This window comes from Apostichopus japonicus, chromosome 6, assembly GCF_037975245.1.
Source record: "Apostichopus japonicus isolate 1M-3 chromosome 6, ASM3797524v1, whole genome shotgun sequence".
Taxonomy (NCBI): Eukaryota; Metazoa; Echinodermata; class Holothuroidea; order Aspidochirotida; family Stichopodidae; genus Apostichopus; species Apostichopus japonicus.
Window position 1 is genome coordinate 9,714,041 of NC_092566.1, and position 24,007 is coordinate 9,738,047.

The 24,007-nt window shown below is 38.2% G+C and overlaps 2 protein-coding genes across 3 annotated transcripts; one reads left to right on the forward strand and one right to left on the reverse strand.

The window, feature by feature from the left end:
- Positions 1–5,040: 5,040 nt before the first annotated feature.
- LOC139968926 (steroid 17-alpha-hydroxylase/17,20 lyase-like) lies at positions 5,041–18,711 on the reverse strand. 2 transcript variants are annotated; one of them, XM_071973547.1, is made up of 10 exons: positions 18,547–18,711; positions 16,409–16,566; positions 15,393–15,569; positions 14,523–14,616; positions 13,623–13,787; positions 12,661–12,872; positions 11,426–11,551; positions 10,015–10,254; positions 9,092–9,190; positions 5,041–7,359 (listed from the first exon to the last, which is right to left on the reverse strand). In XM_071973547.1, exons 2-10 carry the CDS (start codon positions 16,551–16,553, stop codon positions 7,106–7,108), a joined length of 1,512 nt encoding a protein of 503 aa, XP_071829648.1. In that variant the 5' UTR covers positions 16,554–16,566; positions 18,547–18,711; the 3' UTR covers positions 5,041–7,105. The 2 variants fall into 2 exon arrangements, with proteins under 2 accessions (XP_071829648.1, XP_071829649.1); XM_071973548.1 differs by lacking the exon at positions 18,547–18,711 and adding an exon at positions 17,633–17,796.
- Positions 18,712–19,077: 366 nt separating this feature from the next.
- On the forward strand, positions 19,078–24,001 carry LOC139968927 (uncharacterized). The gene is made up of 5 exons (XM_071973549.1): positions 19,078–19,426; positions 20,122–20,252; positions 20,875–21,037; positions 21,644–21,934; positions 22,465–24,001. The coding sequence occupies exons 1-5, from the start codon at positions 19,257–19,259 to the stop codon at positions 23,207–23,209; spliced, it is 1,500 nt and encodes a 499-aa protein (XP_071829650.1). The 5' UTR covers positions 19,078–19,256; the 3' UTR covers positions 23,210–24,001.
- Positions 24,002–24,007: the final 6 nt, after the last annotated feature.

Genomic DNA, 24,007 nt, shown 5'->3' on the forward strand with positions numbered 1-24,007 from the left:
GTGTCTCCGTAAAATTTACAGCTCCAGTCAGAATTGTATACTCCAAGATTCCAGTTTCAAACATATCGGTTTCGCCGTCAGTTCTAACAATGATCATCGGTATAAAGAATGCATGGGAAACATGGATTAGTAATGAGATGAACAGTAATGACGCCATTATGAGTATAGAATCGTATGTTTTACGAACTCACAGTTTATATGTCGTTTAACAACGCGTACGTGGACCTGAATTAAGGTTTCTGTGAAGTTCGTTTAAAGACATAATTTTGGTGTTGTTTGTACTGCTTCCTTATTCGATCAATGCTATACTACTCTATATAGTATTCGACTGCAACCTGAGCCATTATTGCATTCGTGCATGAGGGACTTTGATTGCTCCATTATTGTATTTGTGCATATATAGTTGTTTCATCATCATATGGTATAGCAGACGCCATCTACTTTACGACGCAGCACTTATGTAGTCTGTTAGTCCCCGTAGATTAGCTTTCACTATATAGGTAAACATAAACCCGTCGCAGGATAGCTGAGGCGTTGGTCCTTATGGCACCTTTAAGTTTCCGTAACATAACCAATGTAACCTTTTAGCTACAAGACACAGACATTTATACGTAGAGGCCATATCGTATGGAACGCCAAAAGGATCACAAGTGGCGTTGCTAGCCTTAACAGGAAGTACTACTACCCTAAACAAGTGGTGCTACTACTCCTTAATGACGATGCTGCTGTAAAAAGGTGGCACTATACCACCATTAATCCGTCAGAACCGTATATTCTAAATAAATGACTCTGAAATACGTCGAAATGACGTCAGTGTATAACAACCACAGAATTTAATGCATAGAAGTCATATCTTAACTGCTGACAACAATACGCTTTACAGCTATTCGAAGGCCGCTCGCGCCAAAGGATGCCTACGGACGTTATACGTAACGGGGTTTCGACGAAATCGTGATCTTATCTTCAAAATACCTTTCATTTTCACATATAGAAACACTTGATGCACCAGATTAGTGCGAATTTTGTGGGGAAAAAAAGATATACTAGTTGAAATAAATTACAACTGTCGGGTATTTAGCCACTGCTTACAAATTGTTCTCGTTTTTTTTTTATCAAAAATCCTAACATGTTCGCAAATGTATACATCTTACGTTTGGCCCTTAACGAGATACATAGGGCACAAAGCCCAACCGCGGTCGATATCGTTCACATTGCTATGTTTGATTAAACCGAAATGATGGGAAGATGGCTTTACAGAAATGTTTGAGCCCCTGGGAAGCTAGTACTCCGAGTTGGAGGGATTCGGACACCGACAATTTACCGATAATTATCTGAGGGGCATTAAACTCTTGTGCTGTTGCTTGTTCACGTCATGGTGGGACAAATTGAGGCAGCGGGGTGGGAGAGCACTAGTCTGCGAGTGGAGGGCATGCCCCCTGGGTCCAGCCTGCATGGCTACCGGACTGCTGAAAGCGGGGGGAGGGGTGGGTGGAGTCTTATAGCCACTAGAAGAAAGCTCAGTCAATGATAAAAACTGATATACACTGCAAGTCGACTTGATCGTGTTGGGGTAAAACTTTTTTTTTTAACTGAAAGGTACGTCAAAGTAATGTAACAACCAAGATGTCATATTTTTGTGTATTAGTTGATGATGCAAGTGCTTGGAAAATAGGTCAACACGGAAAACAATTTTGGATAGAACTTCCCAAAATGTATTTCTCTGTATACTTTCTATTTTCAATAGAGGTATCATATAGTCCAAATGGAAACTGGTTAAGTATATATATATACTCGCAAAATGAAAGTCAATATGGAAGAAGAAATAGATAACCTCTCCACACAAATATCCCCCTCCCCACCCCCACCCTCGGTTATAGGCTTCTTTTTTAAATATATCCCTTAACAATGATTGCGATGCTGTTTCTAATATTTTACAATGTGCATGCAGCTTTTGTTGAAGAATATTAAAGTGACAATGGAACAATTATGCACCACTATCATAGATGTAGGCCTATAAACGTGTGTTGCAGCATATTTAGCAAGCTGCGAAGCTACTAACGGAGAGTTGTCAGCGTGATACAATATAAACGATCAAATAAATGTGCATGGAAAAATATTTCCAAAGTTACAGAAAATTCATGGAAACCTTTTTCTGAATATTTTGGTATTTATCTTGTAATTTATCACAGTAGCCTGAAGCTGTTGTTGTGATTGATTCGTGATGGTCAACATTGTCATGTAATTTCGGGACCTGCTGGTATGTGACGTCAGAACTTGCGTTGAACTTTCATTTGACTCTGAACTTGAGGAAACGTTTCTTCATCTGGAAACTTTGTATAGTTTGAAGATGACCAATATCGCGGTATTCAAAGTGAAAGACAGTATGACTGCAATATACGGTATCTCACCCTGGACCAGCATGGATTCTAACTTCCACTTTTAAAGTCGTCGTCGGTATCCACAACTTATGTTCAATGCTTCTGCACGCAGTGTTTGTGTATATTGTGTGTGAAACAAATTACTTTGGGTCGATGTTTTTGCTTCCAGGATCGTCTTCAATGATACTGTTTGGTGTCAATCTTATATATATATATATATATAGTGTAGTTCGCATATAGATCCTGGTCTCATTCCGAAATGCATCATGTTCCTTAACGACTCGGTCGAGTTCGAGACCAGCCACAATTGTTTAAGGCGTCCTACACACACGCGTTATTATAGACCATATATAGTATTAATATATATGTATATTAAGTAATTTAAGTTAGAGGAAAAATACAGAGAGGAAACATGGAAACGTAAAAATAGGAGTTATCAGTGTAAGGAGTAGGGTGAGGGGCACGCCCCTCCGAAATTCTCGATCCGTCACTGGCTACCCTGTGTATATTATAGGGATCAGAGCTGTAATTATGTCACTGATCCTCTTTCTCTTCCCGGTGTCTTGGCGTTTTTCTTCTACTCCCTCTTTTTCTCCTTTTTCTCTATTTCTATTTCTTCTTTTTCTTTTCCTTCCTAGCTCCCCTTCCTCCTCTTCCCCCCCCCCCCTCCTTTCTTCCCTTTTCTATTCATTTTTTTCTCTCCTCTTTTTCTTACCTGGGGGGCGCGCGCCCCCACCCCCTGGTTCACATTTCGGTAAAATAATTAAATTTAAACACCATATCTTGACTTGATTTCATATCAAATTTAAAGCCTGGACTAAACCTTCGTCGAATACCACTTTTGTCTCGAGAGAAGCGTTCACTGGGTTCTGGGAATCCGTAATAAGTATCACGACGAAGTTTGAGAACTTTTATTTTGGCCAAAATTTGGCAATTTTGTAAGGCTACACCCTTCGATTTTGGCCAAAATTACGACTTTTGGAATTCTTCTTAAATTTAAACACCATATGTTGACATGATTTCATGTCATATTTAAATGACTAAAATTTCGTCGAATGCCACTTTTGTCTCGAAAGAAGCGTTCACTGGGTTCTGGGAATCCGTTATAAGTATCCTGACAGAAATTTGAGAACTTTCATTTTTGGCCAAAATTTCGCAATTTTGTAAGGCTATACCCTTATGATTTTGTTCGATTTTGTCCGAATTCTTCCCATTATTGTACCTGCGGTGTGTGGGGCCCTTTTGATTCATTTCCAGGTGATCAGAGTAGAATAAAGACTCATATTGCGGTGAAAAATAAAATTGAAACACCATATCTTGACGTGATTTTATATCAAATTTAAATGACTAAACTTCATTGAATGCCACTTTTGTCTCGAGAGAAGCGTTTACTGGGTCTGGGAATCCGTTATAAGTATCCTGACAGAAATTTGACAACTTTCATAACTTTAATTTTTGGCCAAAATTTTGCCATTTTGTAAAGTATACATACCCTTATGACTTTGTTCGATTTTGACCAAAATCACGAGTTTTTAATTCTTCCCAAAATTGTACATGCGGTGTGTGGCGCCCTTTTGATTCCTTCCCAGGTGATCACAAACAAGATGCCATTTGTGTTATCAATTTTCCTTCGGTTTACGATTGTCACCTGCAGCAAAGATCCTTCAATGACCCACAAAAAAAGACGTAACCATGGATGGTTTGTGATGCCTCATGTTCATCCAAAGCTTTTTTTCTGTCTGTTGCTGTTCTTGATTTTGTACCTGAAATGTGTATCCTATAAAGTTCGCTAAATTGATGCTGCTGTTGACATTGAACAGATGCTTGTTATATATTCTAGAGCAGTTCAGGCGCTTCGTGGGGAGGGTAGGGGGGGGGGCATTTTTACCCCAACCAGATCTGGCATTTATCGTAAAATAGTCGTTTGTATTTGGAAGAGCTTCCAATGCCTAACTAAGTCCACAGCTAAACAATTTGTATTGGCTCAAAGCTTTTGTCAAACTTCGAAAACGATACTTGCTTGCAATAAAATTGCAATAATTTAGGATGGTTAGATATGTGAAAATTTGTCAAATGATAGCACCATTTTGCATCTAAGTCAAAAACGATAGTACACACTTTCTTGCTATAATACATCTACATAGCATGTATGACAAATATCCATCACTCCTTTGTTCAGTTAACTTGGATCCAAGCAAGTATCAGACACATACACACATACACATGCCAACCTGACTGCAAAGGTTCTGTTGCTTCCAGCAAGGAACCAAATAGGGGGATGGGGGGGGGGGTTGAACAACCACAGAAGCAGTCTTATTCCTCCCTCAGTGGAATGCCAAATATCCCTACATTAACTATTCCCCTGGCTAAAATGGTTTCATATCTCTTGGTCTACTGTTTCCAGATAATTCATAAAATTCACCACACTTATAGCTGGAACCATTTCAGATCTATGATGGATCCTTTTAGGATATTTCCAGACCAAAGACTATCAAAGTTTAACTACAAGGTTCAACCATGATAAATTCCTCTCCCCTTCCCTCTCCTTCGATTTGCTTTTGGGTGTGCCAATGTATTCATTCTAAGAATGGAAAAAGCAACTATACACAAGTGACAAATTCTCAGGTCATATCTTTAAAGATTATTAAAAGGACAAAGTAACTGCCAAGATTTTGGTTTATTTTTCTTCTTTAGTCTACAAATGGAAAGAACCAGAGATTTTAATACAAATGGTTAAAGTGCAAACTATTTTACTTTAATTTTAAGAGAAAAATTTCCCTAAGAAAGAGCAGGGTCACAAAATTAAATACCAGACAAAATCTATCCACTCTCAAGCCCAGTCACCTAACATTGAGATCATGTACCCATGTGATCATAAACTTCCAACTCTAGTTAGGTATCATGAGACCCTTTGGATGGGAAAAGGTGCTTACACTAACAGCGAAACTTTTTATGCTGTCATTTACACTTTATACACCACATTCCCCTCGGTTGAAGTCATTTGAGTATACATATTCAACAAGAGCAGACATTTACTTGCTTTGGTTGAGTAAATTCCCCAAAAAAGTAAAAAATATAAAAAATATTCCATACCAACAAACGTAGTAATATTGATTGAGTACCTTCTATTCTCTTTTGTAAAACGAAAACCGGATTTATGCTTTCTTTGGAAAGATGATGTTTTGCTATTATTAAAGCAAGAACGAGAACGTGAATCATTTCAAGTCAAATACTGATGATTTTATGTGATTTGTTCCTTTAAATACAAAAGCGCCTCCTTTGTCAGTGCGACGGATTTACACAATTTTTATTTCGGCAATGCTACCTTGGCTACTTGATGAAGTAACTTAATTGAACACATTGCTGGACATTATAAAAATTATTCTTCATTATAAAAAATATAATTACATATTACCTGCTACAAGAGCTATGAATAGCAGAATCACCTAATTATTTAATTATCTAATTATTTAATTTACCTAATTATTTAATACATGATCTTTTGAAGTTTGGAATTGAACCATGGTTAACATATTGGTGTGCCAACTTTCTACAAGGGTGGTCCAGACAAATTATAATACAGAAAGGTCTTTCAGATATTAAAATTGGTGTTCCACATTGAAGTCCGCTATCTGCGTTACTTTTTATTATGTATACTGACAAAATACAGTCAAAATCAAATTGTTCTGTAATCAAGTGTGTCGATGATACTGCCATATGATGCAAAATTTTGAAGCTCTCACACGAGAGAGATCTTAGTATGTATAAATCGTTTGTATCTAATTTTACTGGTGTGTGTGATCAGAAGAATCTTATTTTCAATCCCAAGAAATCAAAAGAAATGTTTTTTTGGGAACAAACACATCAAGCATGAATGTCTCATTAAAATAAAGTCAGAAAACCTAGTAATTGACGATTCGACTGTTGAACATGTGTCTGAAGCTATATACCTTGGTGTTCGCATTGCTGACAAACTAACATTCACCAGTCATATTTGTAACATATTGCAAAGAGTTTACTACATTGTAATACATTTTACATCTACGTTTTACAGGTTAGAGGTGAGGAAACAAATATTTGTTACATCTATTCCGCCTCTTTTCGTTCACGCTGTCCCTGTTTGGTACCATTACTTATCACCTCGTGATAAACAAAGAATGAGAGTTTCTTAAAGTATTATGCTATAAAGATTTTTAAGTTGGACTGTAAGAGCATTACTGATAAGGTTAACGGTGCAGCTAAAAATGAATTTGTTAAAATCACCAGGAATATTCATAAGGATAGTAAAAAACACCCTCTTAATAAAGAACTGAAATCTCTTTGTCTACTAACTAACTATAATTTACGAAATTGTGCAATAAAAACCAAAATATATGGTTCAAATTTTCAAAAATTCATAATTATACAGAGCATCTATTTTTCTTCAAAATGGAATATTAAATGATTTGATTTAATGTATCCTTTTTGATATTTCCTTATCATTCCCAGTTTAACTTTAAATTTTTCAAAACTGTTGATTGTGTTACTTATACCTTTTAAATGTCTTTAATCGCTTTCCTTTTTATTGTAATTTTTGTATCATAACTTTTTATTCTCTCCTATTTATAAATTGTATTTTATGCTATTTATACTGGAATGAAGGCAACTGAAACGGTATCACCATTGTGACCAAATCCCTGAATTACTGATTGCTTTACTAAAATGTTACCCGTGATAATGTCTCAAAATTAAGATCTCTTTGTGACGATAACTTCGTACCCCTTCAGGACTGGAGTTAGGGAAGTTTTGTCCACGAATGAGTAAACTTCCTTCTCCTTACCAGCTGGTTTCTTAAAACTGAAATTCTGAAACAACCATGTGAACATCAGAAACAGTTCTGCTTTAGCCACAGATTCACCGAGGCAGACTCGACGACCTGTCGAGAAGGGCAGAAATCCCTCCGGATGCTGACGCATGGTTCCTGTTTCATTCAGAAAATGTTCTGCAATGAAAATAATGAAAGAGAACAAACACTATAACAGAATTCAGAGAACAATAAACAACACCCACGTGGCTTACATTCTCCGAAACGACCATACCCTCATGACTTACACTTCCCAAAGTGACTACAGATCTAACGATGCCCGCTGACTATAGCCACATGACTCATTTACCTCCCTACTCATTACTACACTTCCCAGACTGACTACTACGACATGATTTACACTTTCAAAACTGGCTAAGCTAACATGACAAATACCTACCAAACTGACTAAATGCCTTACAATTCCATAAAGACTATATCCACAGGACTCATTACTGACTAACTAACTCACATGAATACACTTCCCAGACTGACTACTACGACACGATTTACACTTTCAAAACTGGCTACGCTAACATGACAAATACCTACCAAAATGACTTAATGCCTTACAATTCCATAAAAGACTATATCCTCAGGACTCATAACTGACTAACCCAATGAATTCACTTCCCCGACTGACTTCTACGAAACGATCCACACTTTCAAAACTGGCTACGCTAACATGACAAATACCTACCAAAATGACTAAATGCCTTACAATTCTATAGAAGACTATATCCACAGGACTCATAACTGACTAACTCACATGCATACACTTCCCAGACTGACTACTACGACACGATTTACACTTTCAAAACTGGCTAAGCTAACATGACAAATACCTACCAAAATGACTAAATGCCTTACAAATCTATAAAAGACTATATCCACAGGACTCATAACTGACTAACTCACATGCATACACTTCCCAGACTGACTACTACGACACGATTTACACTTTCAAAACTGGCTAAGCTAACATGACAAATACCTACCAAAATGACTAAATGCCTTACAACTCAATAGAAGACTATATCCACAGGACTCATTACTGACTAACTCACATGAATACACTTCCCGGACTGACTACTACGACATGATTTACACTTTCAAAATTGGCTACGCTAACATGACAAATACCTACCAAACTGACTAAATGCCTTACAATTCTATAAAAGACTATATCCACAGGACTCATAACTGACCAACTCACATGCATACACTTCCCAGACTGACTACTACGACACGATTTACACTTTCAAAACTGGCTAAGCTAATATGACAAATACCTACCAAAATGACTAAATGCCTTACAATTCAATAGAAGACTATATCCACAGGACTCATTACTGACTAACTCACATGAATACACTTCCCGGACTGCCTACTACGACACGATTTACACTTTCAAAACTGGCTACGCTAACATGACAAATACCTACCAAACTGACTAAATGCCTTACAATTCCATAAAATTCCACAGGACTTATTTACTTCATTATACTAAGTCACAGCCTAAACTGACTAAACCTAAAATGACTACTACAACATTATTAACACTTTCAAAACTGGCTTTGCTAACATTACTACCAACCACCTACCAAAATGATACGAGTCTTACAAATTCCCTGTTTGACTACACACCCGTACACAATTTCGACAAGTGAATTCAAGCAATGCAATTCTAGCCAAATAAGGATCTTTCACTGGGTACACAGCAAAATGTTTACAGTCGTTGCAACAGTGTCAGAGACAGGACTAGTCATGTGTGAGGGTAGCCATGGTGATAGTGAAGATCTGTAACAGACACACAGACAGAAATGCTAGAAATCAATGCTGCCGTTTTGCAACAAGAGATTGAACTCACCTGGTCGGAAATTCTCAGGATCTCCCCACAATTTCTTGTCAAAGTGCATGGAGTACACATTTGGCAGGATCCAAGTACCTTTGGGAATGAAATACCCACCTGGCAAACAAAGAAAAATTCATTTCATGTCGACTGTCTTAAAATAAAACAATTGGTTAAATTTCATTGCTAACCTTACATATCTGGATTCTACTTCCATACAAATCAGTTGAGCAATTGTGTATGTATTTTTCTGTACAAATGCTATGTTGTTTCTCCTTTCCATGTCTCCCTGAGATGGGTGCACTAAGCTGGTAGTGCACTAAACTAACCTATTGATGACAGATGATTACATACAGACCAGGTAAAACTGGTACGAAATGCTGTAGGCTTTACTACATGTCCAAAGTGCTCTCCTTCTTTTTTTAGGGGGTGGGGGATGGGGATGGGGACTGACTTTCTTGAGGTATAAACCAATTGTTCTAATATTAATGTTACATGCAGGGATAGGGATCTGAGCTGAACCGACATTCAGCTGTTGAGACTCAATGCACTGTTAAAGGTCACTTGGGACAAATTGGGAGGGATAAACAGAATGATAACAGAATGTAATTTATCACTGGTTCTACCTGCCTTTTGCTTTGTTGTTTAATGGCATCTTCCTTTTCACTACTCTATAATCATTATCCCAATGTACATACTTGAGATGATAAATCATATATAAATCCATTGGACGGACGTGCACACCTTGGTGGCATTTGTGTGCATCCCAGAGATATTATTTAACATGGCATTTCAGCCTAATTTGTCATTTGCCATAATTATTTTGTCCCCAGTTGAAGTCTATGCCTAACTCTCTATAAATCATGTTTTATGTGAAGATGTTCGGACAGAACAAAGAATGAGTCCAAGTTTGATCGAGACTTGTCCAAAGAATCGCTTACCAAAGTTCACATCTTTCGTGGTAGCGTGTGGCAGAGCCAGAGGTGTAATACTACTGTACCGAAACACCTCGTAGAGGGTGCTCTCCGTGTAAGGCAGGGTCCCACGGTCGTCCATCTTTGGTCGTCTGCCACTGCCAATGACATCGTCGATCTCCTTCTGGACTTTCTCTTGGACCTCCGGGAAATCAACCAGGCAGGCTACGGCCCAATGCAGCGTGAAGATTGACGTATCGGTACCGGCTGAAAGATGGAGGTTATTATATCAAAGAAGGACATGACTAACTTTTCTTGTCCCCCCTCCTTCTCCCCTTGTCCCCCCCCTTTCACTCCTCTTCGCATAGCTCTCTTCCCCCTGTTTTCTCCACACCTTTCTGTCTTTCTCCAGTTTATTCCCTAACCCCTTCCCTTAATCCTCTCTTTGTCCCTCCACTGTTTATCTCCTACCTCTCCTCTTCCCCTGTTGGTTTCTTTCTCTCTTCTCTCCATCCCTTGTCTACTTATAATACCCTTACATCTATCTCTTTGAGTTCACCACGCTCATTAACCTGTCTGTATTCTGTGCGTGTTTTTGTCCCTTCTGTGACTGTTACTTGTCATTTAGCCTTTGAAGAAGAATCTGGAAGGATCGAAACGTCAGGCTAACTTACTTTTACACATTCTCCTACACAGGCTTTTTAGTGGATAAGCAGTTTGCTAACAGTTTTATTTTATTTTGTTATTATATCGTGTCAGACTATTATTATGGATGATAGAAAAAAGAACCGGCCGAAGGACTGTTTTAAACTCACATACCTGTTGGTGCCATATTCAAACATACACTGTGACTGTGCATATTAAAAAAACCAAAGAAAAAAACTGACAACCACTTATTCTTTAACAAAATTCCAAATCTCAATTCTTTATTTGGGTAATGTTATTATCAACTCCTACAGTAGACAATTTTAATTGTGCAGGATCATCTGATAAAATGAATAGAATAAAAAATTGTCAGAAAGTTTCTCCTCATTGAAAATGGAAACTTATCAAGTCGACATTGCCTGTCAAACGTTATTGTCAAGGGATACATCATACTCTTACACAAACAAGAAAATAATGCAAATAACGCTTCATCGCTAATTTTGCAGGCAACAAGACCCTAAGAGGGAGTGATTGTATTTTATGTAATCCCTAACAACCCCCCTAAAACAACCCCCTAAAACAACCCCCTAAAACAACCCCCTAAAAGCGATGCATTTGAAGTCTCTATATAATACTAATAACCTATAGTACAAACTAAGAAAGTGGTTAAATGTTGTTTTGCATTTTTCCGGTCATCTATCTAATAACAATTAATGAAAACAAAACTTCAGACAGTATTTGTCCATTTTTTCCCCTCCAAATATAACTTGTTCTTGAAATATGACTCTCTTACCACTAAATATATCTAGAACTGTAAACTTTATGTGTGTCTCAGAAATCTTGTCGATGCCTTCTTCTCCTGCATCGATCATGTCCTGTCTCGCCTTGAACAACATTTCAACCACATCTTTGGGTTCCTCTGCCAAAAAAAAATACAAACAAAAACTTAAAATGAACTGTGAAGTTGTAACAAGGCTCTTAGACCATGGTGAAAATACAACAGAAATGTTCATTTCTTTGTGATCTGAGGCTAAAGCAGGTAACAATGGGCAGATCCACCCTACCCCCCTCCCCAACCCCCTCTAAGTCTTGACATGTCATGCCCTCTAATATGTACACATACATTCTCCTCCTCTCTTCTTGAAATCTTATGTTCTGGGTGATCACTGACTTCTTTTCTTCTTCTAAATCAGCTATGATGAGGATGAATGAGGGCTGGGTAGGGGTTGAAGTGTCCTCAAATAAAACCTACTAGCACCATCTAGATGAACAACGATCAGATGAGAAGACTTCAACAAGTATACCAGAGGCTGAAGATGATTGCCGAACATCATTGCTGGAAATTTTCAGCATAGTTAAAGTCAAAGCCACATTCTCAAAGCGTTTTGAATGGAAACGTAATGATTTTATTTCCTTCAAATTTGGTGGTATTTGTGACTGCCTCTCCATGACTAGAATTTCTAGGTAACTACCTCAGCAGAGAAAGTTTGTGAATCCTTTGCCTTTGCACCATTTAAACCACATGGTCTTAACATCCAAGAAGGATATGACTAAACCTCTTTCTCCCTGCCCACCGCCTTGTCTTACAGCCGCTATCCTCTTTTCTACTAACATTCACAGGTTTTTCTTCCTAATCCCCTTTCCTTCCTTTTTACCTCCATTACTAATTACCTCAGAGTTGATCTCCACAATCCCTAAACCTCTACTCATCTCACCAGTTTCATCTTACCTCTCCTTTGTTGTGTCTAATTCTGCTCAGGTATTAATCACTCATTTGTCCAATTTAATTATCTGTCTGTCCTTCTCTGTGTCTCTTAATTTGCTTTTAGTTTATTTTTGCTACTGTTGCCACTGAAGAAGATCCTGCCCGGATCACAACGTGTGTTCCCCTCTAACTTTTACGCAAACGACACTTACACTAGAAATCAACATAGACAAAATCAATAAAAGGTAAAAAGAAAGGAGAAGTTCATCTTTTGTAGGTCAACCCAAACTTTGCCATGTCCTTTTCCCGGAGGAAGAACTTACCATCTGGGTTGTAAGTTTCCTTGTGCCGAGATATCTCGTCATTCAATAGTTTCAAAAAGCGGGCCATCAGGTCATGCAGCCCTCTCACTCCACTCGATGGGAAATATTGCATGATGGGGAAAAAGTCCGCCATCAGTCCGTTGCCAAAGACTTCGATGGATTCCTCACTGAGGCTTCTCCATTCGATGAGATCTGGGTCGTCCAGTTCGTACCTGTTCAAACAAATAACACCCTTATGTGGTTTACGGTTCAAGACAGACTTGTAGTACCCAGTTCAATGCGAGAGCAACAGTGGACTTCCCCCTTGGTTATGAGTTTAAGTACAAGAGTAAAGAGCTCTCAGCATGAATGCAAGTACTTAATTCTTGCACTAAAACCTATACTGGATTTCAATGATGGCCTGAGTATCAGCAAGGGCGAGTCAAGTATGATGGTTATACCGGAAATTCCCGATAGTAATTTGAAATTGCTTTAATTAAAGGTTCTTTTAGAGGCTAGTGATGATGATCTTGCTGATTTTGCTCAGCTGTTTAGTTCTATCCTAATTTAGCAAGGTGACTTCATTGAAGGTTTGACAAATTCCGCTGTACAAAGAGAAACATTGCTTGTAAAGGTCTGGAGTCGAACTGCACGCAGCAAGGAAAAAAGTTCCCTAACTTCCCACATGCGTTAGCGTTTACTGTACATAAGTCACGAAGGTGTCTCAAAACACCAAATTTATGTTTCTTAGTTTCACCATGGGATGTTTGGCAATTTTCGGTAAGGCTTTGTAGATTCAAACTGCGATTGAAAAAGTGGATACAATTTTGATCGACGAACAAAGCAATTACGGTGCCTATCAGTGCAGCTGTATATACATAACACAGTACAGGAGGTAGGGGGGAGGGAGGGAGGGAGTTGGCTAGGCATTCAAGCTTCCAGTTGTGTTCTATACAAAAAAACAAGTCATCAACATCACTTACTGTTTTCCAAACACCATCTGAGCTATGAAATTGTAGACGGCTAGAGAAATGATGTTCTTGGGGTCAAATTGTTCACTGCCTTTGTCGGTTAGCATGTTGCCCACTTTTTCGGTGACACCGAAAACGAGATTCTCAAACTTTTCGTTATTTCCGGTAGCCAGGGTCCTGAAAAAAATCAAGAGGAAACGGAGGGTGAGGCTAGGTTTCACCTTTCTACAACCACTTACGATACTGACCATGTGACTGCTAAGTTCCTGTGGAAAGTATATGTAAATTTTTACCCTAACAATACCTTTGATATTAAACAAGGAAGCTTGAAAGTACAGGACAGGCTATAGGGGGAAAAAACAAGATGAACTGGGGTTGGTGGGGGGGGGGGGAGGGGAATGCTACAAAATGCAAGGACCACAGTTGTATAGGCTGGTTCCTTACAGTATTTGCTTTCCACCACTGCATTGAAATAAATCAATGAGTACGTCTATTCGTCATGTTGGCCAAAGCATTCTATAAGGACCGATATTTACACCCATCATGTATAAACTAACGTGACAGCTACCTAGTCACATGGAAACAAATTCCCTCACCATGAGCAAGCAACCCCCCCCCCCTCCCCCTCACCCAACCCAACTTCCTCCTCTCCAAGAATACAAAAAAAGAATTGCTCCTTGTTCACAATATAAATAAGTTACTCCAGCCCCCACCCTCCCATCCTATCCCTCCAACACAAGAAATCGTAGAAACCGACAGATGAAACAATTTAAAGGCACTATTAATGCACACTCTGTAAATAAATACTGTACCACCTTTCAACGTGTATCTACAAATCATAAAAAATCTGTCACTGTTAACTTCACACTATTGAAGCTGATTTCTGTTTCTGCGAATAACACGAAAACGAACCTGAAAGCAGTGTGTGCCAACTTTCTGTGCAGTTTCCAAGTTGGAGTATACTGGCTGAAAGCAATGTCCTTCCCTCCCTCAGTGAATATATCACCTAGAAAAGATAAAATGTAGTCAAAGTGAAATCAGACCATTGGTCACATTACAGTTGTACTTACCAGCTATACACTCAAGTACCTAACTCAAATCTTAGACCCATCTTTCTCAACCAGGGGTCCATGAATTTTTATTTTTATTTTTAGGGGGTGAGTGTGGGGGAAGCTGAAGGGCCTGGTAACATTTTACCAACTATAAACCCTGTCAAGATAGTCATAACAAGTCCAAAAGTGCCATTTCTGGCAAAGAAAACAGACATTTCCCTACGATGCTACAACCCAGCCTCAGCAATTGTCTAGCTGAGATCATTGGTGGTACTCCTTATGTTTCGGAAGGAGGGGGGGGGGGGGGTCCCTGAACATTACTTCATTGTCACTAGTGGTACCCTTGGACAAGGTTCACTTCCCACAACATTCACCCCAAGTAACTTGTGGAAATGTTCTCTGTAAATGCAATAAAGTAATTTTACTGGCTGCCAAAAATGATACAGAACTGTTATATAGCATGGTAGCTTATTGACAGTACTAAGCTGGTTAATGATTCAAGTCCATGGACGTTACAAAGCCATATTCCACGCCCTACCACATTCATTAAAAATCGCTTGTCATTGTTCCATATAAAGAACTCTCAATTACCTTACAGAACAGCCTTCTGGATTTAATAATGTCCGATCAGGAAATATATATGGTTTCTAAGACTAATAATAACCTCAGACCTATAGATGGTACATGATTGTTTTAACCATCTGTATCTATATCACAAATAGATACTTACCACTGAACGTGCGTGGTCTGCCTGCAAACTCCACTGGATATTTGATCAGGGCCTCTTTTATTGTCTCGCTACCATTCAGAATTACATTCCAGTGAGCCCCAATCTTCATCGAAAACACATTTCCATATTTCTCCGCTAGAGACATGAACAGATGGTGAGGTCCAATACCAACAAAATCTGCAATGATGAAAGGAAATCAAACAGAAAATAATATATCCACACAAATCGTTGCCTACCGTGATGGCTCTATATTATGTTTACTTTTTCCTAGCTTGGCAGGTGTCCCTGGTCACATGATGAGAAATGATGAGGAATTAGCTCTTTGGTAAAGATTGAGCAAAGAGAATATTTGTTTATAAACCCACTAACACTATATATACGAAAACAAGCCTTTATTCTCTGTCATAATCATAGTCATTATATATGTAAATGAATAATGGAATACTGACTGGGAAATTAGACACCAAATAAATTTCTTAGGACTTTGTCTCTTATAGCTGTATCATAGCTTGAGGATCAAGGATCAAACAAGGATCAAACAAGCAAGGATCAAACAACCTGCAGCAAATAAATGTCTGTATCATGGGTATTCAATTTTCTGTAAGGGCCAGGGGGGAAAACTGGTTGGAGCAAAAGGCCTGAGAGAACCAGAATCTTGGAAACTATATACTGTATATAGCTAGATTGACCAATGTGCAGGGTAGGCTGTTAGGATGTTCAAGCCTAAGGTACTTTTATGAGCCTGCAGTTTGCAAGAATGCTCGTCCATATTTTAGTCGGGACTTCTTGAATCTTTCATGGGTTGGACTTGGCCAGGCTGGCCGTCTTCTGATAAGCCCTTGTTCGTAATTTATACACAATTATCGAGAACTATTTCCCACACCGACCGAGTTCATAATCCAAGAAATGAAGGTTTATCAGTGCTAGGAAATTGCTTGAATGGTCATTGTATACATACAGTGCATTTTTTACTGATAAGTCAGTATTGGAACATGGTTATCACACCTAATACTTACCCAACATGTTACCTATAATGGGCCATCCTTTTGGTCCAGGAGGAAAGTTTGGATGGGGCTTCTTTTGAAGCCAGTACCAGAGGCCTGCCATTAAGGAGACAGTCATAACCACAAGCGTTGGGGTTACTGCTTTCTCTACCTCCATGTTGTTAGTTTTACTGTAAATATTACGAGAAGTGATAAAGTATATCAATCGGATTTTCTCTCATGCCTAATTTCAAATACCCACCAATATTCCTATCAAAGGGCCAACTTTAACATATATATATTGCAATCCCTCAGTTTAAATAGTACTTGAACAGTTTCCAGTGGGAGACTAATCTTTTGGGGGCAATTTATTGATGCCCTTAAAGTTTAATTCATCAATTTGAAAAACAATTGGAAACACTAAAAGCACAATACTGGTACTAGATAATGCCTAACAACATTAGGGCAAGGGCAGCATGGCAGTGGACGTATAAGTTTGTTCATAGAACTTTTGTAATTGTCATCAATTTACTAACATTACACTCGTTAACAGCTGACTGTACCATCTAAGATATACTTCATGGCACAGACCTGGGCCTCGCTATGACCATCAAATTTCAAGATATTTATATGTTTTAAATGGTCTCTCTTATATGGGATACAGTTTTAAGTAAAATAGGTTGGTGATAATTCTTGTCTAAAGGCTTCAGTCATATATCGCATCCGAAAGGATAGTCATACGTAGCCAGTCTAGGGCCTAGGCTAACTATATCCAGGGTCCAGTGAATACCGGCCAATACAGCAGCCGAGCAGACGACTACTTTCCTATGCAATGGCTTCTACTAGGGACAAACTTAAAACGAATGACAGCGATTGACCGACAACAGAGGACAAATTGAATGACAACAGAGGACGGTGGTGAGTGGAGATAGAATGATTAACGGAGTGGAGTAAATGCGGTTATTGGTTTTCTGCACAAAAAGGATTTGTGGAAAATGGCATGTTACGTGGTTGCAGGGTTTTGGTGTAGTTTACGGATAGAAACCACAGGGCCGCCCCATAACTGGCGCAATTTTTTTTCTTTTTCAGTCCTTTTTGCACCCCTCCCCCCTAAAATTTTTTCCCTTTTTTTTTTCATAGAAATGTCCAATATAAGGACTCTACCTGTAATTTTTAGCCGTTTCAAGACGACAGTATTGTTAGAAAAACTTTTCTCGGAAAAATGACGTTAAATTTACTTTTTAAAATCAGACTTACAATTTCGCTTAATAGGTGCGTTTGTATCTTGTCCGAACTTTACTTGATGTGTAAGCCACCCACTTCGCGTCCACTCGGTTTGCGTGGTTTTAATATACCCACGAAGTCTGAACTGTGATATCCGGTTGAAGCATATGTCTGTGCTGTCATTCATTGTCATTCTGTTTAGTCAACGCAAATTTTTAGTGTGTACAGCATATTGTCATTCGTTATGTTTAACGCAATTGTCATTCGTTTTAGTAACACCCTTCTACTATTGTTTCCTAAGAATTACCTGTGAAATTGCAGTTCACTGCCACATTTTTGATGATTTAGGAACCCAAATGCGGCACACAATATCACCATTTGAGTGATTTATGTCAACTTTATCACTTTAGTTATATATGTCAAATACGTGGTGTTTGTATTAGGGACCGGTATTTTCTTGCCGAACAAGCAAAGCATCGCTCATTGGATGAGTAGCTTCATTATATGTCGCATCACGTCATGCTTCCTAAATTCAATTTCAATGGCTAGGCCTAGTCAAATCCTAGTTAAAACAACATTTCTTTCAGAAAAAAAAATTATCTGACCTAGCCTTAGTACATTCGTTCAAATGAACTTGGATACACAATCCAAAGAAATGACGTTTACAGGCCTTCATGACTAAATAATTTCTAGCAGCTTGCTAACTATGCCTAGTGTTTCACCATCGTGTTGTAATCAAATAAATAACTAAGTAGTACCAGTACTAGTAGCATATATAGGGCCTTACCTAACCTAGCTTAGGCATAGGACTCCCTTAGCTTTCATCAGTTTTTCGAATGAGATTGGACACAAAACCAAAAGAAACCACGTATATGTCCTAGACATTCACGCCTTGGCCTACATGATTTTCTTGCCGAAATATCTACGAGAAGGACCTAAACTTTTACCTCAAATTCTTCTGGTTTCAGGAAGGTGAGCTCTTTGATTCTGACGCTGAATCCGTCACTAGTTCATATGGAACTTGGTCCCATTGACTTACACCAAATATATCCGAAGGTGAAATATCTTTGTTTACACACTAAATCACAAGAGTAATGTGGCCTCAAAGTCTAGATAGAAGTTCTCACTACCTAGTACCTAACGCTAACCATCACTAGATAGCTGACAAGTTGGCCTTTCATGGCACCATCAATTTTCCGTATTATGACTGTGCAGATTTTTAAGTCACTTGTAAACAAACCTCCTCACTAAGTAGTACAGTAAACAATTTTCGTACGCTGCTCCTGGGAGGCCTAAAGGGGGTCTAAAATTGCCTTAATTGACCAAATTTTGCACCACATGTACTTCCATTCATGCTTTTCAACATGCCACAATAAAAACTGATGCTGATTGATAACAGGTCAAAAAAGATGTTCTCCTGCTTCTTTTTGGCACTTCTCCTGATATAGAATAGCAATCGGTCGGATGGATATAGTATATGGTTGGCCGTTTGGGTCATAACGTCTGAATGAAACGCGTAACGTATTTTTTTACGCGTAAAGACGTCTGAACGAAACGCGTAAGGTAATTGTTTACGCGTAAAGAATTTGGCCAATCAAATCGCACCATTCCCTGAACGTGGGAAGATATTTATATTACACGTAACAATTATGATTCAATGTGTATGATGGCAAATTCACGACGAATCAATACAATTCACGAACGCCTTAATCAGACAAGACAAGAACCTGTTTTTATGAGGCGTATGTTACGTGTTGTGGATGATTGTGTGCGACTATCCTCATCAGATAATGTCCCGAACGAGACACTAGATTACTGCATTTTAAGGTATGATACTAGGAAAAACTACGAATAACGTAAGTTTAAGCCTAGCCTAGTGTTAGGCTAGGAACCACAATGTATAGCCTAGGCCTAATCCTAGGCTAGGACTTAACACATTAGGCATAACTTTTTAGCCTACTGTAGGCTAGCATAATAGTTGACTGATATGTATATTACGCACTTAACAAATGATTCATACTAAAGTTAGGCCCTGGACATTAGGCATACAGCCCTAGGCTATCATATTCATAGGCACAAAGTAGAACTAGCCAACAGTTACCTTAGGCCTAGACTGAAATAGCCAGTACGATGCTGCATTAATTGGTGTTAAAACTGTTATATTGATGTTGGGTTATAAAATTAACGTAATTATCAATGACATTTTCATATATCTTTATAAAAATTTCCTGGATCCACCCTTGTATGTACCAGTCATGATCCTTGAATCATGATCAGTGCATTAGCCACACGGCCTCCACAGTCCACACTATCACACATACATAATCACCCTATTCCATAGATGCATGTTTCTTGCCAAGTTGCCAATATAATATTGATGTTGTTATGCACTGTTTATAGGGAAACAATTTTAATCTTTCTTATACATGTGATACAGTAGAATATTATTGTTAAGTGACATCAGTATCCCCTCTACATTTGAATTAATTTATTGATCATGTTTTTCATGTTGTCTTTTAAAGACTTGAAGCATTGGAGAGAAGTGTCCAGCGTGCACGTGGAACTGTTGTAGATGATAGAACGTATGATGACCTCAATGAATTACTCAAAGGACTCATTGAAGAATTTCACAAAGGGAAGCATGATAATATTGGTAAGTACATTTTCCACTACATTACATGCCCACTTCAGAATAAATTTTTTTTTTTTTTTAAATGAGCTATTTAGCATCAAAATAATTCTTCCCCTGTTCTGTGAAAAAAATAAAAAGGGAATATACACATACCAATGTATTAAATACAACAAAACAAAGATTATTTGGTTGCTAAATTCTAAGAATTTTGCTGTTGTAACTGTACACATTTCTGAAAAGTATATATCTGGTCACTATAGATGACCTACATACATGTAAGAATGAGGCATGCAGGTGTGATGTGTGCGTCAACATTCCCAACCTGACTTAGCCGGAATAAAAGGTTTTTGTGTTTGACCCTTGTTATTCTCAAATATCTTGAAAAAAAAGCAAAATAGCAAGGGTACACCTTAGTCACTTTAAGACATCTCAATAACAAGTGTTTCCTTAATTTTAACTTGACCCATGTTGATCTCAAATGACATTTGACCTCTAAAGAAAGGATTTACCTACTACGAATAACCATCTATTACCCCCAATTTTATGCAAATTGTCACACACATATGTATGCACGGAGCACACACAAAAATCAGCTACATTTCTACGTTCACCCTTTTTTAATATATTGCTTTTTGTCTTTCAGTTCACACAGGTTATCAAGCTGAAAGGACATTACAAACAAGAGGGGCTCCAAAATACAACATCAGCAGAGATCAACTTTCATTTCTTCTCCATTGTGGCTTTGGCACATCAAGGATATCAGAACTGCTGGGAATTTCAGTGAGCACAGTAAAAAGAAGAATAAGGTACCATGTTGTGTTTTTTCACAAGTTTATAATTTAAATTTTTTTTTGATGATTAAGGAAAAAGGTCCTGTCCAGAATAAGGCTTTATATATCTTGCTTGGTGGGCAAATTATAGCATATGTGTGTGCCTGTCTGTGTGTGTTTCATTGGCTAAATTACATAATTTATGAATCTGAAGCAATGAAGCTTTTTAGCATGTTATGATCAGAACTATGTGACTGCTGATGGCAAAACCTTCTAGCAAAGCTAGTAGTTCTCGAAACTGACCACTCTTTGTCCATAAAATATGCCAATTAATTCGGCTAATTTTGCATAATTTGTGAAGGTTAAATGGTACCTATACAACTACACTAAATCAGCTATATGCTTAGTTTCTTACCATGTTGCACCTTTTCCCCTAATTCCATGGGATGGGGTTAAGGCAAACGTTGATTGGCTAAGTTTCATTACTGATGATGTAAATGAACTTGACATCTTGACTAGACAAAATTTCGCCCATAATGGTGCAATATTTCAGTTTAACAGAGAGTTAAAAAGATGATACTTGCATTGGTGATGACCTTTTAGTACAATAGCATTGATGTTTATATTTTATTTTATTCTCAGAACATTTGAATTACAATCTCAAGCTGAATATAGTGCCATCGGTGATGATGAACTTGACAACTTTGTACGGCAGGAGATAAGTAGCAACCATAGGATAGGTCCAAATGCTGTGAGAGCCAGACTCTTCTCACACCAACATAGAATTCAGAGATGGAGAGTTCGTGAAAGCATGTTACGAGTTGACCCTGGTGGAGCAGCATTAAGAACAGCTCCATCAATGCAGCGCCGAACATATAGTGTTGCTGGGCCCAATTCCCTTTGGCATATTGATGGAAACCATAAACTGGTTAGGTGAGTTCAAAGATAAGGTATCATGTTTCGATAATTATTAGTGTTTGCACCGGGTAGCAAAATTGGAATAATCCAAGAAACTGATAATGAAACTGTTCGAACATCTTCACATCATGTGACAGCTTGTACACTAGCTCATTAATATACAAGTTATGAACACAAGAAAGCAAAGTGCAAATATTCATGAGGCATACAAAATTGATCTAATATATCATTTTGATATACCATCTTTGACAGATTGTCATAACATGCACACACTACTATATAAATGAATCTGCCTTTGACATTGTAACCGAAAAGATAAATACATATGTCATTGCCGATGATATGTGGTATGTGTAGCCAAATCCATTTTAGTATGCTACATGTCGCTAACATGGCCACAGATATTGACTTTACATATGTGATTTACCCCAAACTCCCATGTCCTTTCTTATACTCCTGCTACTAATGACCAGCACATACACAAGCATGACTTCCAGTGTTCCTGTCTTGACATATATGACATATTTTTGCATGTTTATTTTCAGGTGGAAGATGGTTATCCATGGAGGAATAGATGGATTTAGCAGGCTAATTGTTTTCCTGCATGCATCTAACAACAACAGAAAAGAGACGGTGTTTGAACATTTTGTCACTGCTACAACTCTCTGTGGTATTCCTTCTCGAATTCGAGTTGATCATGGAGGGGAAAATAATGATATCTGTGATGCTATGGAGCTACTCAGAGGACCCAACAGAGGTTCTGCAATACGTGGTCGTAGTGTCCACAACCAACGAATCGAGCGGAACTGGGTAGATCTTTGGAATGGAGCTACACATTTTTTCTATGATTTATTTCACTTCATGGAACAGAGTCACCACCTAGATGTAGATAACCATACACACATGTGGGCATTACATTACATTTTTTTGCCTCGTCTAAATGCAGAGCTCAAAGCATTTGTAGATCAGTGGAACAACCATGGTCTACGTACAGAAGGTCATCAAACACCAATGCAGCTTTTTGTTGGCCATGCTTTGGAACTTAGTAATGCAAGATTAACTGCAATGGAGGATATATTTAGATCCACAGATACTCAAGCTGTGTTGTTTGATGGTGAAGAGTGGGATGATCAAGGAATTGTGGCTGTTGATGAGCTTTGGTGTCCACTGGAAGAGGAAGCCGTGCAGAGATTGAGAGAATCAATCAATCCACTTTCTGAAAATGACCAACTTGGAATTACTTCATACTTGAATGTGCTAACATTTATTCACGAACACATGCAAAGATAAAAATGAATTCCTAAACAAAACACAAATGTGTGTCAAGATTCCTTGTCCTAAAGTATACAAGAAATCAATGTGGGTGACACAGACCAATAACCCCCCCCCCACCAATTGGCCACCATTGACCCCCCCCCCCCCCATATGACCACATCAGACACTATTAAGCCCCAGTATGCATGTGTCCAGGTTATTAATCCCACCAAAATATTTAATACTTTATTGATCCCTTTCTGACCCCAGAAACCTTATGACATTATTTATGTCATGAGGTATGTAATCCACCCCCCCCCCCAAAAAAAAAAAAAATTGACCAAAACAAGTTACCAAAAAAAATTGAACACAAAAATTGATTTTGTTCGGTTTTTAACAAATATTTGTGTATGTTCAGTGGAAATTTGACTGTCTCTTTTTACAATGACTTTTTCTTGGGAGATGCTACTCTTATCTGTAATTGTTTTGCTTTCTAAAACCACAAAATTGCCTAGCCAGCCCATTTAAGGATTAGTCTAGTGACAAATTAAACTGGACTGAAAAAAAGTAACCTATGCAATTAAGTTGGAATATGCAATGTATTTGTTGCGATGATTTGGCATGTTTGTATGTTGTGATCGAGTTGGCATGTGTGTATATGTATGTTGAATAAATAGCTGACTCAGACAATTAAAGGGATAGTCTATAGTGAAAATAGGTAATGAACTAAATCTGGTATTACATGTACCTATAGAGTATAGGGAAATCTTATGTGAGTGGGGTATGATTAATGTGTTGATAGTAAGGTGTGAAGCTGGTAAAATGTGATGGGTG

Bases quoted from the DNA above. Each gene is read 5' to 3' on its own strand.
- LOC139968926 (XM_071973547.1), bottom strand. From the start codon at position 16,553: ATGGAGGTAGAGAAAGCAGTAACCCCAACGCTTGTGGTTATGACTGTC. The intron at 12,873-13,622 runs GTAAGTGATGTT...TTGTTTGAACAG, and splicing joins CAGATGGTGTTTGGAAAACA to GTACGAACTGGACGACCCAG. The intron at 9,191-10,014 runs GTAAGCGATTCT...TTTGTTTGCCAG, and splicing joins CACGAAAGATGTGAACTTTG to GTGGGTATTTCATTCCCAAA.
- LOC139968927 (XM_071973549.1), top strand. From the start codon at position 19,257: ATGTGTATGATGGCAAATTCACGACGAATCAATACAATTCACGAACGC. The intron at 19,427-20,121 runs GTATGATACTAG...TGTCTTTTAAAG, and splicing joins CTAGATTACTGCATTTTAAG to ACTTGAAGCATTGGAGAGAA. The intron at 21,038-21,643 runs GTACCATGTTGT...TTTTATTCTCAG, and splicing joins ACAGTAAAAAGAAGAATAAG to AACATTTGAATTACAATCTC.